This window comes from Octopus sinensis, linkage group LG7 (genome assembly GCF_006345805.1).
Source record: "Octopus sinensis linkage group LG7, ASM634580v1, whole genome shotgun sequence".
In the NCBI taxonomy this organism is placed as follows: domain Eukaryota; kingdom Metazoa; phylum Mollusca; class Cephalopoda; order Octopoda; family Octopodidae; genus Octopus; species Octopus sinensis.
Genome location: NC_043003.1, coordinates 100,994,030 through 101,016,888, shown reverse-complemented (window position 1 = coordinate 101,016,888; position 22,859 = coordinate 100,994,030). Strand labels below are relative to the sequence as shown.

The window sequence follows — 22,859 nt, the reverse complement described above, 5'->3', positions numbered from 1 at the left end:
TTAAAGCCACCCACCTTCACCATTCCCTCCCAAATACTTCCTCTTAGTAGTGGGAGCTTTTCCCTTTTTTCCCTGTTCTTCTTTTGCCTTGCAAGTTACATGTGTGTGTGTGTGTGTGTGTGTGTGTTTGACTGTTTATGTTTGACTTGTGTTTGTGTTTGACTAAGTATTGGGTTAGTTCAATTTAAAATTCTCCAAGGTGGTGCTCCTGCATGGGCGCAATCAAATGTCTGAAACATGATAAAGATAAAATATATATATTATTAAACTAGAATGAACTAACAAACACTTTATAGAAGCACTCTTGCAGAATTCCTCTTGTGTGTGTTTTTTTTTCCTCTGTAGTTTAATTTATACAAAAATAAAGACCAACAAGCGCAGAAACTTATTTCAGAACTGGTTCAAATTCGAAACAAAACTGACTTACTAATTGAATTAACCAATTGTTTGGTGGCTGGTAAGTAAAATTTTGTTCTTTGCATGTCCTAAAATTTAATGATATTTAAAGTACTCTTCTGATGTACAATTCATTCATTCATATGTATGTATGTATGTATATATGTATGTAGAGTGTGTGTACATGCGTGCATGCATGCACATACATGTCTGTATGAATATGTATATATGTATTTGCGTGTAACAAGTAGCTTATGTTGATGAAGTAACAGTCTATTCTTTAATGTATCTTTGAACTCCATTCAAATGATTGTCTCATGTTGGTATTCACTGAAAGTAATCAAATTTCTTTGATTATTTCTATTTGCCATTGTTTTAGATGGTAAAAATCAAGTGTCAATACAAATCTTACACAAATCTTATTACTTTAGAACAGAAGAGGAAAGTTCAAATCTTGCAATGGTCAACATTTTTTTCATGTGGGAGTGATAAAGTACCAGTGAAGTACTGGTATCAATTCTTCATTTTCTGTCTGGCTCTCAGTATTGGCCCCACTGCATTCTACAGAATGGCAGACATTTGAGGGAGGAGCAAACAACATCCCATCTAGCATCCAACAAAAACCATTCAATGAAATCAGAGATGGTAGGTATAGATGGTGTTATAAGGAACAGAACAGTGTCAAAACTTAAAAGCACACACATTTTCACAAAATGAAATGCTCTATTATATAATACAAATATACATAACAAAATGACAGCAATTCTGAGGGTTTGTAATAGCCATAGACACTACTCTTGTTGCCTTTTCCTATGTTAATTCTGTAACCCTTTAAAGTGGAAGATAGAAAGTTCATTTTTGGCACTTGATGCTTTTCTTTTTCTGTAAAGGGGAAAATACCTCACAAACAACCAAAGAAATATGTGCAGTTTACAGTGATGTTTCTTTATCTGAAAGAACTGTACGGAAGTGGTTTGCAAGGTTCCGAGCTGGAGATTTTAGCCTTATTGATAAAGAGTGATCAGGCAGACCATCCACTACAGATGATGACCAAATCAAGTCATTAATTGAGAATAACCCACACTGCACAACCCAAGAATTGGCAGAAAGCCTCAACCTATCAAAATCTGTCATTCACGAGCACCTGGTAAAACTTGGGTACACAATTCGCTATGATGTTTGGGAACCACATGAGTTGAGTGAGAAGAACCTTTTGTATCACATTTCCATCTGTGATTCGCTTTATAAATGAAATGAAAACACGGCTTTTTTAAAGCAAATTGTGACAGGTGATGAGAAGTGGATTATCTACCAAAATGTTCAGAAAAAGCGATATGAGCCACCCTTAGCCACCCCAAAAGTGGGTCTTCACCCTAAAAAGTCTTACTTTGTGTCTGGTGGGATTGGAAAGGAATTCTGTTTTATGAGCTTCTCCCAAGTAACCAGACAATTAATTCTGAGAAATACAGCACACAACTGGATGAGTTAAAAGCAGCAATTCAAGAGAAACGTCCAGAATTGGCCAAAAGGAAGGGTGTTATTTTCCAACATGATAATGCAAGACTGTACATTTCTTTGGAAACCAGACAAAAATTGCTGCAGCTCGGCTGGGATGTGTTACCCCACCCTCCATATTCACCAGATATTGCTCCTTTGAATTTCCACTTATTCAGGTCTCTGCAGAAGAGTCGTAATGATAAAAATTTCAATTCATTGGATGACTAAAAAGATACCTTGATGAATTCTTTGCCATGAAAAACCACCTCAGTTCTGGGAAGAGAGTATTTTCAAGATGGAGACGTATTGTGCAACAAAATGGTTCATATTTGGTTGATTAAAAATGTAATGGCAAGTATTTATTGACCTTTTCTTTCCTTTAAAAATCGGCACAAACTTTCCGGACAACCCAATATTTCCAAGTTCTTTTTACACAGGATGTTGTATTCAGCACTGCAACGCTAATGAAATTATTAATTGCTTTAGTGAAAGGCTTCTTAGGATACTTCCCTGTGGTATATGGTTGCAGCTAAATGGAACAAGCTTTGGAGAATCAACATTCTTGACCACTGAAAAAGAAAATATTCACAATTCCACTTTTAAGAAGTTACTAGTTGTTCTTATACCAGTGAACATTAACACAATGTTACTAAAGCTGTTGAGAGTTAAATGTGCTGAAACAAGCTCAGCTTGGTGCATTGACTGCATACAAAATGCTAGTTTTCTTAGTTGGTATCAACTTGGTTGTCTGCTACTTTTTGTAAGAAAGATTATCAATAAAGTATAGCATAAATTAAAGAAATAATCATTTCATAATCCCCAAAAGGAAAGGTTGTTGCATTTATTTTCTTCTAACATTTCCCAGTTAATTCCTCTGTCGTTGTTATTAGTCAAAGAGCTTGTATGTAACAGGAACTATTTTCAATCTTGAGAACTTCCAGTGCTATCTAACAGTGCAATAAAATAATGTAAATATCTCCAAAGAAACATTTTATATGGATTTATATTTTTGAAAAATAATTATTAGTTTCTCAATAATATGAGATACATTATACTTAATATTTAATATGTTACTACATTTTTTAAACCAGAAGCAAATTTCATGATTTTTATGTAATGATTTGCTTTAGTCATTCACAAATAAATACTAATTACATAATTACTATTAAGTACAAATTTCTAATGAAATATAATTTTCAAACTCCAAATTTAAATAACCTTTTTGTTGTTGCTCGTTAAACTTTTATTGGATTTAGTTGAAAACTTAGGATGAGAAAAAAATCTTGTGGTCAAGCAAATTGATGTATTATTGTAGAATCTCCAGATTTTCAAGTTTTCTTTTCTATTAGCCACAGAAGGATGGTCAGTGCTTCTGACATTTGCAAGTTTCCTCAAACACTAACATCTGCCTGTGCAGAAGGAACCAGAAGTCAGCTTTTTAAGCATGCAACAAAGTGAACTCTGTAAATTTCCCACATAACTAGGGTCATTTTAAATCTAGTGGGATGTTTGGGTCTACAACACAAAAGCACCCAAAGGCTATGCATAGACCATTTCTAAGGGTTTACACATAGCTCTGGTTTCATGACAAAGTGGATATGCCATAAATACTCCTCTAGACAGTATCAGATATATGACCAATACTGTATTATTTTCTGAACTGCTTGAAAAATGAAATAATACAGAGTAAGAAATATACAGATGAAACCTCTACTGTTACAACAATAATAACAATAGATGTTTTTCTCTTTAATAGTAAATGGTGCTGATGGAGCGAATCTTTACATACCTGACTGCAATAATGAACAGGTAAGGATCATACACACAAATATGACAGTTGCATACACACACACACACACACACACCACACACACACACACACACCAATTTGATGGAAAACTTTTGAATAGATCAAGACTGATCAACGTGAAGCACACCGTTTATGATGGCCGGACATTATGACAGAAATCGACAGATAAAACAACCCAGTCAGTTTGCAAAGAATACATTGATGAAGGAAATCCAAGACTATTCAATGTAACATTAAACTTTAGGCATGATGTAATACAATAATAAGCAGATGAATGCATTTTATGGTATATCTACAAATGTTTCATTAGCAGATTTTATTGTGATGAAACACCATAAAAACAGGCATGTACAGATGTACAAAATTCATAAGATTACACAATATATTACATGTAATCTTCAGGTTATATCATAATGTTGCTAAGTTGAAGTCAATACAGCAGATAAAATCAAAATAAGAATCTATCTCTGTTGTAGCAAGATATGACACCTTCCGATGAGAATAGACGGGACCACTATATATAAATAGTAGCAGTCTATTGTAGTCAGCAGTTCATAGTTTGGTCTTCAAAGTCCAGGTACAGTTCAAGTTAGTGTATTAGAAATATTGATTGTTGGTTCATAAAAGATTATTGGTTTGTTATGTGTTTGTTAGTGCTACTGTTTCTATTTTGTATTGTTATAATACTGTTACAGTGTATTCTTTATCCAATGTTGACAATATCAACTGTACTACAATATTGGAGGCATAAGGATATAACATCTGGTGATGAGGATTTTTCGAAGCTCACATAGGTTATTTGACAATTTGTGCATCATACAAATTGGTAAATTATGGAGAACCTATTAGCTGCAGTAATACAGCTTCAAGAGAAGCAACAGAAATAACTACAGGAGTTGCAGAAGGAAATATTACAACAACAACAACAACAGTTAATTGAGTTACAGTCAAGGAAGTTCAAAAATTCAGTAAGTTTGTTTACGCCAGATAGCATAGCAAACTCAATTTCTGAATTCATTTATAATCTGGAGGAAGGTGTTACATTTCCTGTGTACTATAGTACGAAGAAATTTTTAACAAAGATTGCAAGTCATGGTCAGATGAGGAGAAAGTGAGGCTATTACTATGCAAGGTAGCTCTGGCCAAGTATTAATGCTACTGTAACCCTATATTGCCCCAAAATTGAGTGAGATGTGTTTCCAAGAAACTATTGAATTACTATCAAAGTTTGTTATTTAACACTCAAATGGAGTGTTAGAACTGAACAAAAAATGACAATATTACATACACTGGAGTAGCCAACTGTATGTGTGAAAACTTCAAACTTCAGAAACTCATTCAGGACATGTTTAAATCCCTTATCTTCGTACAAGGCTTTACTGCAACTGAAGATAGAGAAATTCGGGCAAGAATTCTCCCAAATATGGAGCAAGTGAACCAAGACTTAACCCTACAGATCATTGCAGAAGAATGTCTGTACAATGTGAAAAAAATTCAAGAGAAAGATTCCACATAAATACAGATTTGTTGACCTGGAAAGTACAACCAAAAAACTGAAAATGCTACAGTTGTCAGAAACTTGGTCACAAGAGTCCACACTGCATGACAAGATTACGAGTGTTGAACACAAAAAGTATGAAGGTGTTTTCAGCAGAAAGTGAATACGACACAAAAACAAGAAAATTCATATAAATTACATTTCGTGGGCAAAATGTGTACAGACGTCAGATTTCAAGGAGAAACATGCAGAGAAAAAATATCCATTGTGGAGAATACAATCAATCTGTTTGGCACAGACTGGTTGGAGTTATTTGACTTAAGGCACCTCCCCATAAGTCTCTACTGCAAAAACATAAATGGTTGTCCTGTTAAAAATAAATCATCTGAGGCATTGAAGAGAAAATTGAAAAAGATGTTTCCTCAAGTACTATCGGAGGACTTAGGTCCATGTAAAAAGACTGAAACCTGCTTTAAAGTAAGTGAAAATGCTGTGCCTGTATTTAAATCTAACAGAAAAGTACTGTTCGCAACAACTGAAATCGTAAATGAAAAGTTGGTCAGACTGGAAATGAGTGGAATCATCAAAAAGGTGGATTACTCGAAGTGGGCGGCACCCATGGTGTGCATTAAAAAGAAAATTAATAAGATTAGGCTGTGTGCTGATTTCTCTACAGGATGAAACAACTGCTTAAAAACATGCCACCATCCACTCCCAACTCCAGAGGACATTTTCACAAAATTAAATGGTGGAAAAATTTTCTCCAAATTCGATCTGTCTGAAACTTATTTACAGATTAAAGTAAATTACAGCAACATTCATCCTAAACCAGGACTGCCATGTTATGTTGGCAAACAATCTTTACTCTTACAACATTGGGGTATAATATTACTAAATTACAATTTCAAAATGCAGTATATTCCATCGAAAAAATTGGTCATGTGGACTGTCTATTGAGACTAATTCCCCAAAATATGGAACCTCTAGAAGATAGCTGCACTGCAGGCAGAAAATGAAATAAAATGTATTATGACTAATGTTATCCAAGAACAGCCAGTGATTGCATAGGATATAAGGATGAAATCTGTAGGCAATGAGTATATTGCAAAAATGAAAGAAGCTTTAGAAAATAACCAGAATAAAAATACAAATTCAATTAGTTTCTCAATATGCAATGATATTCTGAGTTGTAGTACCGACTACATTACAAAAATGTGTATTGCAACAATTCCACAGTGTATACCTGGGAATGTTGAGGATGAAAGCTCTGATGAGGAGCTATGTCTGTTGGCTGACTCTGGACTGGGATATTGAAAATTTGGTGAGAACTTGTCGAGGTTGTGTGCTCGCAGCCAAAGCCTCGCTGGTAAAATATCAATCATGGCTAGAGACTGAGAACCCATGGTTACATATCAACTATGCTGGACCAGTGAATGGCACTTACTATCTAATTGGGGTAGACAGCTGTACAAAGTGGCCAGAGGTAGGCAGGTGCAATAAACTAACCGCTAAGACAACTATAAAGCTCTTATATGAATTGTTTCTGATATTGGAATGCAATTCTCAGGGTATTAATTCAAGAACTTCTGTAAAATTCATGCAATAAAGCATATTTTCACTCCACCCTACCACCCGAGGAATGAATTAAGTAATGATGAAGCACTAATAAAATTCTTAAGGGTGCCACCCACAAAGTTGATGTTTACAAGAAGAATAAAATTGATAAGTTATTGCCAGAGAAAAAAAGATGTAAAGAAATACAAAAAAAGCAGCGAAATATTTTGAAGTAGGTGATAAAGTGCATTTTAAAACCTGCAGAAATGGTAAAGAAAGCTGGGAGGATAGCCTTGTAACCATAAAAATAGGAAGTATGATGTATTTAATTAAAGGACAATGTTGGGAACATAAGAGACACATAAATCAGCTATAGAAGAGACATAGAGAAGAATGAAGAGAAATTCCTATGCAAGTATTTTTTGATGTATTTTGATGTATCTTATGTCCCAGCCCCGAAAGTAATGGAGTACCATACAACCAACATGAAAAAAACGGAACCAGACTGAACACTTTGAGATAAGGCCCAAGTGAAAAAGATACAAAAAAATAATAATATAAATAGAATTTCTTTATTCCTTCAGAACTTGAAATCTCAAAAGGGGAGTTGTGGCAAGAGTATGATGCCCTCTGATGAGAATAGACAAGACCACTACATATAAATAGTAGCAGTCTGACATAGTTGGCAGTTCGTAGTTTGGTCTTCGAAGTCCAAGTACAGTTCAAGTTAGTGTATTGGAAATATTGATTGTTGGTTCGTAAAAGATTGTTGATTCATTTACCTGTTTGTTACTGCCACTGTTTCCCTTTTGTATTGTTATAACACTGTTACAGTGTATTCTTTATCTAACGTTGACAATATCAACCGTACTATGATATTGGAGGTGTAAGGATATAACAATCTCTAATTCAAATATGGAAGTTCAGCCGGTACACAATCAACCAGACAAAATTGTAGGCAGTTTAATTGAAAATTTCATTGTACAATGGGTGTATCCACTAGTTGAGTTATTGTTGCATGTGGAAATGGAACTTACCATCATAAATTATGCAGAAAAGAAAAAGAAAAAACTCCAAGTTATTAATTTTATCCCCACATAAAATGAAATATTCTGAGGGTGGGCTGATAAATTTATAAGCTGACTAAGAAGGAGTGATACCAGAGCTGTGAAATACTGCATGCATTAATTTCAACTCTCCTTATTAATAACTGCATTGTTTCTTTCCAGGTAAACTAACATCTCACTGTTCAAAAGTAACTAGTAGCAACTTCTCTTGAAAATCGACAAAATTTGGCATTGCCGCGTTATCAAGTAGCTGCAGAAAAAGGCTTTAGTCCTCAAGGACATTCATGCTGACATGATTGCTACATGAGGGGATGACACTCCAGATTTATCAACAGGGCAAAAGTGAGCAGCTGAATTTAGGAGGTAATTGAATATAAATCAAATAGCCAATGCTATCAGAGAGAGTTGAGAATATTTCGCACAATGAACTTGCTCAGTGGATGTCATACCCGATCAAAAGTGCACCAGACTGATCACATCACAGGAAAATCGGACATTGTCTGAGGCAGGTCCAGCTGGTTTCCTTGATCATTCCCTAAGCCAAGATGAGCGTTGGGTTCATCACTTTGAGCCAGAGACAAAAAGACAATCCTTACAGTGGAAACATGCCTCCTCACCGACTCCAATGAAGGCCAAGGTCGTTTCATCAACAGGAAAGGTGAAGGCCTCAGTTTTTTGGGATGCAAAATGCATTGTGTTTATTGACGAACTTCAAAAGGGTCACCCTATCAGTAGGGAGTACTATGCCAACTTGCTACGACAGTTACGAAAGTCTATTGAGATCAAAAGAGGTCTCGTTTCACCAGGACAGTGCTCCAGCACACAAGTCCTTAATTTCAATGGTTACTGTGTGTGACTGTAGCTTGGAACTGGTTTATCCCTTTCCCTATTCTCTAGATTTGGCCCCATCTAACTATCATCTACTCCCCAACGAAAAAAACTTGGTTGGGAACCAGTATTGTAGTGCTGATGGCATCATATCTATCGTTGAAGAGTTTTATGACCAACAGGATGAAAACTTCTTTACCAATGGAATCCAAGCATTGCAACACTGATGGAAGAAGTGTGTGGACCACAAGGGAGACTATATTGAAAAATAAACCTCACTTGTCACATTCCATGAAAGTATCTCGGTCAGCCTGTGACCTTTTCAGCTGACTTTCATGGCATTGGGATACTATTATCAATGAAAATTGGTGTCAATTTTACCAATTCTTTGATTTTTACAGCTAAAGCCATTAGCCAAAGAGCCAATATATTCGCATATATTCTGTAGTGTGTGGCATATCATATTTCATACACAGTTCAACAAGGCAATTGCTTAAAACTACATTGTTAAAGTTAACATATCAGAATACTATCTGTTTAACTGCTTTAGGAAAAAAAAATTAAAATAAACCATAGTAATAAAAGAGAGAAAAATATCAAATTAATATATAGGGAATGATAAAAATTTAGAAAGAATTGTCCGAGAGAGAAAAAACTTGAAATACTTGTAGTTATAGTACTTAGAGCAACTATAGTAATAATATTAGTAGTAATAGCAGTAAATGACTAGTGAAATAAATTACAAAATATAAGGTATTATGGATCTAGATAACGTTTGATTGGTTCACACAGATTGAGACAAGTATAATTCAGGCATAGATAGGTAGTTACCAGATATAACTTGCATCTGATATATAGATATATTGCAGGCCAGTTATTTTCAAGCAATGAATGAGAGCAAATGCAATTTATATCTAGAAATTGAATGACTAGTTCCTAGTTTTAGTTAGCATCCAATACATAAAAACATTATACAATTCTAGTTTAATTATGGGAATTAAAATCTATATTAAATTCCATAGATCATTTACTTTAAAGTGCTGAACTAAAGTAACTGAAATTTTTATGCAGAAATAGAATTCCTCTATACACACATGCATATATCATCATCATCATCATCACTATCATTTAATGTTTGTTTTCCATACATAATTGTGTAGGATGGATGACAGGAGCTGGCCAGGTAGAAGACTACCCCAGGCTACTATGTCTGTTTTGGCAGAGTTTTTTATGGTTGGATGCCTTTCGTAACACCAACCACTCCACAGAGTGGACTCAGTGCCTTTTACATGGCACCAGCACAGGTGAGGTTAGTTTTGGCATGATTTTTACAGCTGGATGCCCTTCCAAATGCCAACCTCTTTACAGTATAGACTGGATGCTTTTTGCGTGGCACCAGCATTGGCAGGGTCACCAAGTAACTTGCAAGACAAAGAATTTTGAGAGGGGCAGGAGCATTGAAGGAGGGGGTCTTGTGTCAGATGATGAAAGGTTAAAGTGTGACAGAGAGAGAAAGACAGGCAGAAGGAGGTGTCTTGCTACTGAGAAGGTACGCAGTTACCCGGCCAGAGAGAAAGAGAAAGAGAGGATAGTGAATGAGAAAGAATAGGAGAGGAAGAGAGAGGGAAGAGCGAGAGAGAGAGAGAGAGTGAAGACAGAGAGAGGTACAAGAAAGAGAATAGAAACAGGTGTGCTGATGTAAAGGAGATACTTGGTTACCTAGCCAGATGGGAAAGCAAGGGAAAGAAAGAGAAAGTGGGAAAGAGCAAAACTGCAAGAGAGAGCAGGAAATAGTGGTGAAGTGCCAGGGTATACTCACAAGTAACAAGGATCAGACAATAGATGAAATGGTAGAGTAAGGAAGAGAGTGATAAATGATGGCAATTGCCAGATATGGAGGTCATAATATACACAGCCAGGTATTGCCAAGAAGGTGAAAGTAGGGAGTAGGGTTGCAGTGACTGGTGATAAACTGAGAATAAAGATATTTACATATATTTTTTAGATCAAACATGAAGTCATAACACTACAAATCAAGAGTATAACAATATATTTATATTCATAATTATAAATTATAAATTTTAAAAATTCATTAGTAAAATAATTAAATTAATTAAATAAGTTAAATAAACTAAATAAACAATAGGTGCAGGCATGGCTGTGTGCTAAGAAGTTTGCTTCCCAACCATATAGTTCCAGGTTCAGTCCCACTGTGTGACACCTTGGACAATTGTCTTCTACCATAGCCTCAGCTGATCAATACCTTGTAAGTGGATTTGGTAGATAGAAACTTAAAGAAGCCTTTCATATATATATGTATATATCTATGTATGTGTGTCTCTGTGTCTGTGTTTGCCCCTCACCCCTACTTGACAACTTAGCAGTTCAGCAAAATGAACCAACAAAATAAGCACTAGGCTTCAAAAAATAAATCTTAGGCTTGATTTGTTCAACTAAACCTCTTCAAGGTGGTGCCCCAGCAAGGCTGCAGTCAAATGACTGAAACAAAGATAAAAGATGAATAGTTATCCAATCTAAGACAGGAAGAGTGGTGTGTTACAGATGAATGGCAGTTAGTTTCACTAATGTCTTAATGACGAAATTTGAGATACAGTTACTGAAGATATTCAAACCCCTACATGGTCATGAACCAATACTCTGGTTACGGTTCATTGATGACGTCTTTTTTATCAGGGAAGGACTGCAGGATAGTTTAATTGACTTCTTGCATTTCTGTGACTGTTATGCTAAAAACTATGGCTTTAAGTCCAACATAAAATTTACATCTAGTTTTTCAAAAACTAGTGTTGAATTTTTGGACACAAAAGTTAAGTTTTCTGGAGGCAGAATAGTGACAGAGTTATTTTGCAAGCCCACATCATCCCACATTTATCTCCACTGCTGCTCCAATCAACCACATCATATCATTCAGTCAAATCTGTAATCTCAATTTTTGAGGATAAAATGGATTTGTACTGACAAAGGGGATTATAAATGCTTTTGTATGTCATTATGTGAAACGCAGTTACAGTGAATCATGATTAAAGGAAATAGCAAATGAAATAGCTAAGATTAGCAAAGATAGTCAAACCTTCGTGCATAATTTTAGCAAGCAGAATACAATAGATGACTGAACTCCTTTAGTGATTAACTGGCACTGAAATTTCGTTGGCATTTCAAAAGTGTTGCATGAAAGTTACCAGCATGTGGCAAAAAACATCCTCATTTCAAACAGATATTTCCTCAGCCACCTATTGTAGCTTTTAGACGGAATAAGAATATAAGAGAATTATTGACCTCTATTTCTGACTCCGTTTGTACTAAATACGCAGTTGTTTACAAATCCCTTATTATAGGTTTAATTTTAACTCCATATTATTCAGACAGATTAACTTCTGGAAACTTATGCTTTCTTTTACACTGATTTTCATTTTCCCCAAATGAACCATTGATCAGAACTACGGATGCAAAAATAATTAATGATTGTATTATAAAGGAAAAGAATACAACTTTTTAATGAGAACCATGTAGCTAGTGCAAATACATTCGGTTTCAAACTTGTCAACTTTAGTCGCAAGTCTCTTCGTTGTATCACATCCAGTCCAATTCTTTTATGGAAAAATAAAGATTCAACCAGGTATGAGGTAGGGAAGGCAAGCAAAATAAATTTCAGATGTTGCCACATATTGGGGTAGGAATTCAATATACTCTGATGGTACCACAAACCTTCTTTGCTATTCCGGCAGTATCACATTGTGCCGTCATTGTCATTTTGTAATTCTATCATGGCACAACCCCTCGTTTGGTGGTAAAATCTTTGTCTAAATGTCATTGTGTTACTTTGTAACACAAATCTCAATAATCTACAGAGAAAATTTGATGGAATACTTTTGTTTGACTGCTTTTTGAAGGCATCCATTGGGCACATTGGAGGAAATCTTTTGAACTTTTTGTGTATTTTAGGGAGACCATAAAATACAGGTGTTCTTCTTTCTGACCGTAAAATCCTGGATTCGGCCTTATTATTGAAATTGTTTTCCTCCATTTCCAGAATTATTTTATCAAGTTCCTCTCTGTAATTGGGGTTTGGATTGACAGGTAATTCTTCATATGAAGTCTTGTCATTCAAAACTTCTTCACTTTGGTCCATAATTATCTGTTGTCATTGCAGCTGTTGCTGCTTTCAGTGCTGTTTTTAGGTTGGGTGATATTTGTGCTTACTTTTGTGATGCTGTCTGTTTGCCCTGTATATAATTTGTATTACGTATACACACACAGATATATATATATATGAGTGTGTGTGTGTGTGTGTTTATATATATATATATATATATATACCAGAGTAAGCATACAAATGTGAAACAAGCTGGAAAAATAGTATTCAAATACTGGTGGTAGAGTAATATGCTTTATTAATAAAGCTGCAAAAACATGACAAAAACTGTTACTCAGAGTTTCATGTTCCCGTTCATTGGACAGACGAATGTGAACGTGAAACACTGAGTAATGTTTTTTGTGATATTTTTGCAGCTTTACTAATCTAGATTTTCCCCATGTGGTGGGTTGTAATGCAAAGAATATATATATAAAATAAAAGAAGGAAAATGCATACACTTTACATAGTTTTAATATATTTTAAAGTATATTTTATATTGTGCTTGTTGACTGGTTTTGCTTTTACTAATCATAACATTGAAATTATTGTAATTTCATATTTTCTTTAGAAGATTTTAGTCCATGCCACTCGAAACCCATCAAAAGAAATATCCCCTTCAATTTAGAAAAAAGGATTTGCATAATAGTATCTTACTTGTGGCGACATTCACCCTAGGTGGGTTGAGTCGGTTTCTTCCACCACCTTCGAAGCATCTTGAACCATGGCAGCCCACGCACGACGGTCCTGCACCAGTTCACTGGAGATAGTGAGCCAGTCATGGTTCCATCGGCGCAGGCCGACCACCTGCGGTCCCATGAGCATGGAGAGGTCCTCCTTGATCATCGTAACCCAGGTCTTCAGCTGCCTGCCTGCACATCTCTGCCAGTTGGGAAGTGGAGTTGGGAGAAGGACATCACGGCTCAGTTCTTCCATGAATAATAGTGTCTGATAGAACTACTTGAGACCTTTGTCTTCAAGACCTCAGAACAACAGTATCTGAAAGACAATATCCACCCTCACTGATAGATGATAGGATTAAGTGTGCTAGAAATTAGACATTAGAACACTAAAGGTAACAAAATGTAACACTACACCTCATCTCAAAACACTACTGTATATATCAACTCACAACCCTAGAAACAATGAGGCATACAACACTATTCTATAAAGTCACGAGAGATGCTCACGAGAGATCCAAAAATAAAAAAAAGGCATTCTGAAAACAAATTCATCAAATGCAAAAAGCAACACAAATCGCTAAAAAGACTTCTAATAAATGCAAAGCTTTACACAACAACCACAAAACCAACAGTTAAAAAATGTGGATGCCCAAACTGTGGAACATGCCCCAATCTACTGGAAGTCTCAGAATTCCTATTCAAACAATGGGAGAGGTTTACAATTAAAACCAACTTCATTTGTGCTTCTGAGAATCTAATTTATGTTATAACTTGTTCAGGTTGTGGACATAACTATATAGGACAGACAGAGAACCACACCCCACCACATAAGGAACAAATCCAGTTCCTTTGAGTGAACACATAGAGAGATGTGCAGATAATATCCAACCAAACTTCACAGTTTTTCCCATCTACCAGTGCAAAGAAACAATTTCTATACAAGAAAATTTAAATAAAGAAAATTTGTTCATCAAAAGATGCCGTACATATCTAAATATGAATGCATGATCTACTTCAATCCTGGTATATATTTTAATTCATGATCACATACCCATCACTATACATATTTTATCTCACTACTGTAACTTTTGAGTTTTTGTGTATATTTATCACTTCCCTGAAAGATGAACAATTACCTCCACTGTCCCTATAATAATGATCACCAATTACCTCCTCTAGATTTTTCTATTTGTTGAATCATTCGTTCATAAACTTCTCCACACACATGGACTAAAATCTTCTTAAGAAAATATGAAATTACAATAATTTCAATGTCATGATTAGTGAAAATGAAACTGGTCAACAAACACAATATAAAATATATCAACAATTATATTAAAATTATGTAAAATGTGTGCATTTTCCTTCTTTTATATATATATATATATATATATATATATATATATATATATATATATATATATAGGAAAAATTGAAAGAGGAGACAAATGCTTTAAATCATTTATATCTTCATATCATTGACATATATTTCGATGGATGCATTCAAAATACATCCAACAGGATGAATAATGATCAGCAATGCATCAATCTCATCAGGGAAGATATAAACAACAGTGCTCATCAAATAGACATTTTAACAGATATCAGAAGCCCCAGGAAATGTGATGTATATATATATATATATATATATATGCATAAGCATGCACACACACATACATGCAACATATGTATACATATATATATATATTTACTTATATATATATATATATATAAATATATATATACACATATATATACACACATATACACATATCTACACATCTACATATATGCACATCCACACATTTATACACATGCATATGTTAATAGACATGTACGACCACGTACTTACACACATAAACACATGTACACATACATGCACAAGAGCATACACATCCCAAAGCATAGATACACCCAAACACATACTTACATACACAGACACACTTACATAAGCACATGCACACATTTTAGTACACTTTGATGTTGATGTACTTGACTCAATAGGTCTCCTCAAGCACAACAGGTCACTCTACGATCCAAGGTACTTTGAATAGGCTGGGGCTGGTTATGCGAAACTGGTGTAGGATACATCCGTGAACTCACTTTATTTGTCAGGTCTTCGCAGTCAGAGCATATCTCCAGAGGTCTCGGTCACTAGTCATTGCCACTGTGAGGCCCAACTTTCGAAGGTCATGCTTGACCACCTCATCCCAGGTAAATATATATATATGTATACATATATTGCATATATGTGTGCATATGCATATATATACATCATATTTTCTGGGGCTTCTAATATCTGTTAAAATGTCTATTTGATGAGCACTGTTGTTTATATCCTCTCTGATGAGATTGATACATTGCTAACCATTATTCAAGCTGTGCTTGAGGAGACCTATTGAATCAAGTACATCAACATCAAAATAAAAATCAAATGAAAATAGTAGTTGTGATACCTGTGCTGGTGACACGTAAAAAGCACCATCTGAATGTGGTCAATGCCAGTGCTGCCTTGACTGACTTCCATGCCAGTGGCACATAAAGAGCACCAACTGATTGTGGCTGCTGCCAGCCTCCTATGGCCCCTGTGCCGGTGGCATGTAAAAATTACCCACTACACTCACGGAGTGGTTGGCATTAGGAAGGGCATCCAGCTGTAGAAACACTGCCAGAGCAGACTGGAGCCTGGTGCAGCCTCCTGGCTTCCCAGACCCTGGTCGAACAATCCAACCCATGCTAGTGTGGAAAACGGACATTAAACGATGATGATGTATACTGGGACATCCCATAAATATTGCAGTTTTTTCAACTGCCTGAATTAAAAGTCAGAGGATGGGATAAACTACCTGCACCAACTTACTATAAAAGCTGGTAGTAATTTTACCTTGTCCTTATTCTTAGTGCAAGTTTTGGAGAGTGCAGTTAAATTTTAACAGTTATTTTTTCAAAGCTATAATGGAAGTGGCAAAGGAGCATATTCAGCATATTTTGCTTTATGAGTTCAATAAAGGCAACAACGCAATGGAAAGTGTGAGGAATATTAATGCAGTATATGGGGATAAGACAATAAGCATAAGCCAGTGTCAACTGTGGTTTCAGAAATTCATAGCTGGAAACTACAGCCTTGAAGATGAACCTTGTCCTGAAAGATCTGTAGAGGTCAATGAGGACATCCTGCAAATCCTGGTGGAACAAAATCCCATCGTAACTGTTGAGGAACAAGCAGAGAAGCTTGGATTTGGTCATTCAACCTGTGTGCCATGGAAAAAGTCAGCAAATTAGGTCAATGCATTCCTCACAATCTTTCTGAGTCTAATCGCATGCAAAGAGTGAATGTGTACTCTTCTTTGCTGTCACGTCTCATGAATGAACCTTTTTTGAACTGAACAGTGACTGGTGACAAAAAATGGGTTCTCTATAAAAATGTCAAGCTTCGAAGAGAGTGGGAAAAGGAGAAACATTGGCATCCCAGGCTGAAGAAGGTCTTTATATGAATTCTGTATACGAAATGAGAACAGTACAGGAGGAGTATTTACATCTAGTTTTTCAAAAACTAGTGTTGAATTTTTGGACACAAAAGTTAAGTTTTCTGGAGGCAGAATAGTGACAGAGTTATTTTGCAAGCCCACATCATCCCACATTTATCTCCACTGCTGCTCCAATCAACCACATCATATCATTCAGTCAAATCTGTAATCTCAATTTTTGAGGATAAAATGGATTTGTACTGACAAAGGGGATTATAAATGCTTTTGTATGTCATTATGTGAAACGCAGTTACAGTGAATCATGATTAAAGGAAATAGCAAATGAAATAGCTAAGATTAGCAAAGATAGTCAAACCTTCGTGCATAATTTTAGCAAGCAGAATACAATAGATGACTGAACTCCTTTAGTGATTAACTGGCACTGAAATTTCGTTGGCATTTCAAAAGTGTTGCATGAAAGTTTTTTGAACTGAACAGTGACTGGTGACAAAAAATGGGTTCTCTATAAAAATGTCAAGCTTCGAAGAGAGTGGGAAAAGGAGAAACATTGGCATCCCAGGCTGAAGAAGGTCTTTATATGAATTCTGTATACGAAATGAGAACAGTACAGGAGGAGTATTTTTCATCACAGACAAGTGAATTTTGGAAGAGGAGTTTTGCAAGTCTACCAGATCGATGGAAGAGCATTGTTGAAAATGAAGGAGAGTATATTTTAGATTAAAAAAGAACTTTCTTTATCTTAATTTTGAAAAATAAAAGACGTGAAAAAAATCGCATTATTTATGGGATGACCCAATATATATCATATTGATTATTTCAAGGATAAAAATATCTCTTAAAGGGATGTCATCATCCAAGTTCCTTGGTTTTATCCAGTGTATCAGTAAAATACTAAAAGATGTTCAATTAATTACAATTCAATATGAATCTTTAATTTCATTTTTTAAATTTGAATTAATTGATTGGATATGGAGACAATTGTAGGTTATATGAGTTTGATATTGTTCAAAATTGGATTTGTTTCAATAAATCGATGTCTATACGTCAATTTCTTCATTTTCTTCTTTTTCTTATATATATATATATATCATCATCATTATTTAACGTCCGTCTCCCATGCATGTGTGGGTAGGATGGTTCACAGGAGTAGGGCAGGTAGAAAAACTACCCTATTCTACTGTCTCTTTTGGCTGGGTTTTTACAGTTGGATGCCCTTCCTAATACCAACCACTCTGCAGAGTGGTCTCAGTGCTTTTTACACACACACACACACACATATGTATATTATTGAGTCATCCCATAAATAATGTGGTTTTTTTATACTTTTATTTTTTAAATTAAAGATAAAGAAAGTTCTTTTTTAATCTAAAATATACTCTCCTTCATTTTCTACAATGCCCTTCCATCTATCTTGTAGACTTGCAAAACCCCTCTTCCAAAATTCACTTGTCCATGACGAAAAATACTCCTCTAGTACTGTTCTCACCTCGTATACAAAATTCATATTTTTTCTGTCCAAATGATTTTGAAGACTGCAGAATAAACGGAATATTGTGGGTGGGGCATCGTTTCCCATTCAAACTGCTCCAGCCTTTGGAATGTCATCCTTGTTGCATGTGGCCAAGTATTATCCTGATGGAAGAAAATCTTTTGTCTTGAAACCAAAAATGGTAATTTTTCTTCTAGCACTGACTTAAGCTGCTCAAGCTGCTTGCAGCCGATCTCCTTTCTTATTGTTTGGTTTGGGAAGTTCAAAGTGGATTAAACTATCTATCTATGCACACACACACACACACACACATGTACTAGCAGAGATACCTGGCATTGTTCGGGATTAAAATGGCAATCAATTTTTATTGTTTTACTTGTTTCGGTCATGTGACTGTAGCCATGCTGGAGCACGGCCTTTAGTCAAAGAAATCACCCCCAGGATCTATTCTTTGCAAACAGAATACTAATTCTATCAGTGTGTTTTGCCAAACAGCTAAGTTATGGAAACATAAACACAACAAGATCAGTTGTCAAGTGATGGAGTGGGTACAAACACAGATACCCACACACACAAATATACACATATATACAACAGTCTTCTTTCAGTTTCCGTGTTTTAAATCCACTCACAAGGCTTATATATATATATATGTGTGTGTGTGTGTGTGTGTATCAAAATAAGCAACAAGAATAACTTCGGTAGTTTGGTACGATCGTTTCGCACTACATCATTTTATTAAATGTTGTAAGTATTACAACAGTTTCAAAATGCTGAGCATTCACCAGCCATTAATAGAGGTTTTCCATTAATACATAATTTTCATATCAAGTGATAACATTATAGAGAAGGTAGATATATAGACAAAGATGTGGATTTAAATTTTAAGAACATTTAAGGTAGTGGAGTTTATCAACTGACTGAATAATATTCAGTTGCTATGAACTGCTAGAAGGTTCTGAGAAGAATGGACAATTGAAAAGAGGCAAAAAAGATTTTCTATTTATAGAAATAGGGGTGAAATAGATGTCAAAGTTCCATATAAAGAAATTTCGGTAGAGAGAGAAGGGTTGTCACACTACAGATGCCAATTACTACAATTTGGTAAACAGATTTAGAATGAGGAAAACTAGGTTAATGTCAAATGGTTATAATTACCACTCATAGAGAATGCAGAGATTTTTTTAAACTAATATACATCAACATTATAATTAGCTGATAGGTTCTGAGTATTTTGATATGTTGGATTAAAGGAGAAATTATAGATCTAAAATTTATTCAATCTTATTATGAGTAGGCATAATACTTATTAATTGGGGACAAAAGTCTTATTAATCAAGTGAATATATTAGGGGCCAAAAATATATAATAGGAAAAATGGAAGAGGAGAAATCAAAGAAGAAAGGTATTTGTAGGTTTAGTAGAAGGTGATTTAATAATATGAAAAGAAGTAATTTAGAAGAGTAAATTTCTCAGATTTCATAGATAGTGAGTTGTTATTAATGAATCAAAATATAGAATCTGTTGGAAATAATATTTATTACCCGCGGAGAAAGGCTAATTAGTTAGGTAAAAAGATCTTAGGTTAATTATATATTAAGAAATGGAAGTGAGATAATCAAGGTGAACCGAATAGTTTCCTTAGGGATATAGAATTTATACTATTTAGTATAGGAGAATATCAAAAAAGGAGAATTTAATTCTAAGTTTGCAATGAAGTTTTTTAGTAATCTATGTATGTTGAATTAAAAACCAGTATGGTATATTCGTTCTTAATTGGTTATAAAGAATTAAAATTTGAAAAATCTAGGAATATTCACAATATTATTATTTAAAATATTTAAACGTACGGGTTGTGTGATGTATGCAAGATACTCCTAGCTCCGAATGGTTAGTTAACAGATTTGTATTACTCCAATGTTTTAAAATTTCATATGTTTCCATAGAACAAAGTTCACAACCATCCCTACTATTCTTATAAGGCCGTGCTTTTCTTACTATATCCCATTTCAGGTTGAATTCTATATTATTCGTTTTCAGTTCCCAAATTTTACTAGACAATGTTGTGCAACCTGCTTTGTGTTTGAGCCTAAAGGAGGAAAAATGATTGTTTAAAGGTTTTTTTAAATCTACCGAACAACCGAAATAAAGATAGTTGTTATTTGAAGTTATTATTGTACATTTATAAATCACATTTTGGACCGAACAACGGCCAGATACTGGATATTTCGATCTAATCCTACAATTACAACTGGGGGGATAATTTCTAGTACTAGTATTATTTATGGACAATTCATTTTCATTTCTGTTATTTGAGTTGTTATTAGTATTAGTGTTATTTTCTCTAATAGTAGTGCCATTGTTATGCAAACTGGGGTTATCATCACTGGGGTTATTCATTATCATCACCTACTACACTTTTATCTATACTACCTATATTATTGATGTTGCTATTATCATTATTTATATTAAAGTTGTTATTATTGTTATTATTATTATCATCATCATTATTAATATTATTATTATTATTACCATTATTATTATTATTATTATTATTCTATGTTTGACTTTTGCTTTATATTTGTACAAAGTTGGCTCCAAGTCTCACCCAGAGACCTCAAGAGACAACAGGGTTGGAAGTTCATGTTGTTGTTATGCCTAGTGTGCCATCTATATGGGGGGTGGGGGTGTTGTACTAATGAATGTCTAAAAAAGGATTTTTTTTTTTTTTTAAACCGAAAATTATATTTGTTTTAAACCTTGAGATTACAGAGAAAGTATTTTGCGTAGGATATGAGCAGTTCCCATGAGCACTATCTTTTGAACTTCTGCCATTTTTGGGTTTCCTGGTATCTGAGTTAGGTAGCTATCAGCCCCTTTTGCTATCATTCCCAGGGCACCTATGACAACAGGTATTGTTTCAGTCTTCAGGTTCCACATTTTGCTGATTTCTATTTCAAGATCTTTATATTTGCTCAGTTTTTGGTAGGTCTTGACAGATACGTTTATATCGATTGGGACAGTCATATCAATGAGGAGGCATGTTCTTTGTTTGAAGTCTTTCAATATAATGTCTGGCCTATTTGCATCTATCTTTCTGTCAGTTTGAATGGTGAAGTTCCAGAGGAGTGAGATGTGGTCATTTTCAAGCACTGGGGGTGGTTTGTGTTCCCACCAGTTTTTTTCATGGGGCAAATCCAGGTTTTTACAGATTACCCAGTGAATATATTGTGCAGCTCTATCGTGCCTTATTATTATTATTATTATCATTACTACTAATACTATTATTATTATTATTATTATCATTATTATTATTGCTATTTTTATTATTATTATTACTATTATTGTTATTGTTACAATTTATTCTATCCCTAGCTAACTTAATATTTTTACTATTAAGTCTAGCTATTATGGTAGCCATATTTGGGAGAGTAGAATATGATATTCTTACTGATTTCTTAGAAATTATTTTATAATATTTATGGGAAGCTGGAAAGTTTCTTTCCAGTATAGACATAAATCTATTGTATATATTCATCGAGATCGCACAGTTGAAGGGAATATTTAGCCAAATAACATTTTTTTGTTTGAGTAAGAGTGGGAAAGATTAGTGTTATCCATATTCTTACGAGATTCATTATTCATTTTAGTCTTATTTTTAGGTTTATTAGGTTTTTTCTTTGTGGGAGAAATTTTTGTATACTTATTTACGTTTATTATATCTGGATTAGCATTTTCATATTTATTTATGATGTGTTTACTATTTCCATTCTTATTATTGGGTTTATACACTAGGTTCTCTTCTTCTATTGATTTATGTTTATTTAGAGTATGAGATTCTATATTACTTGAGCCATTTACATTCACTCCATCGTTTAGGAGATTTATGTTATCAAGATCTAGAAGGTGATTTCCTGGTCGTATCCAGCCTTGGATAATGCAACATTATAATGATTAGAGTGAGAGTCAAAGATTTCAATATTTGATGATAATTTTGAAATTCTCTGAGAAATATTTTTCACCATTGATTTAAATATATTCGGGGGGTGATTAGATGATTTATTTACATATCTGGTAACTTCACCTTCCTTTCTAAATGAGTGATTTAACTTTGAATTTAAATCTAAGGTAACGTCTAGAAAATTCACTATCCTGGTGTTAGGTTCATACGTAATGCCTAGGTTGAAATCTTTGAAAAATTTACTAATTTTCTTTTTTATTCTCTCAATTTTTGATTTATTGTTACTAGGTACAATAAACAAAGCGTCATCTCTATATAAACCACCTTGTAATTCCGGGATATCTCTACTTATGCATTTTAATAAATATGCTCCTACTAGATTAGTTATCTCCGCCGAATCACTTGAGCCCATAGGTATTTTTTTTTGTACTTGTT

General features: G+C 34.5%; 1 protein-coding gene across 1 annotated transcript in view; it reads left to right on the top strand.

Annotated features, from left to right (window-relative positions):
* Nucleotides 1-22,859, top strand: part of LOC115214492 (probable 3',5'-cyclic phosphodiesterase pde-5) — a 287,952-nt gene that overhangs the window by 98,731 nt on the left and 166,362 nt on the right. The window contains exons 5-6 of the mRNA XM_036505003.1: nt 346-457; nt 3,650-3,702. Coding sequence (XP_036360896.1) covers nt 346-457; nt 3,650-3,702 — 165 coding nt within the window. The remainder of the gene's footprint in view (nt 1-345; nt 458-3,649; nt 3,703-22,859) is intronic.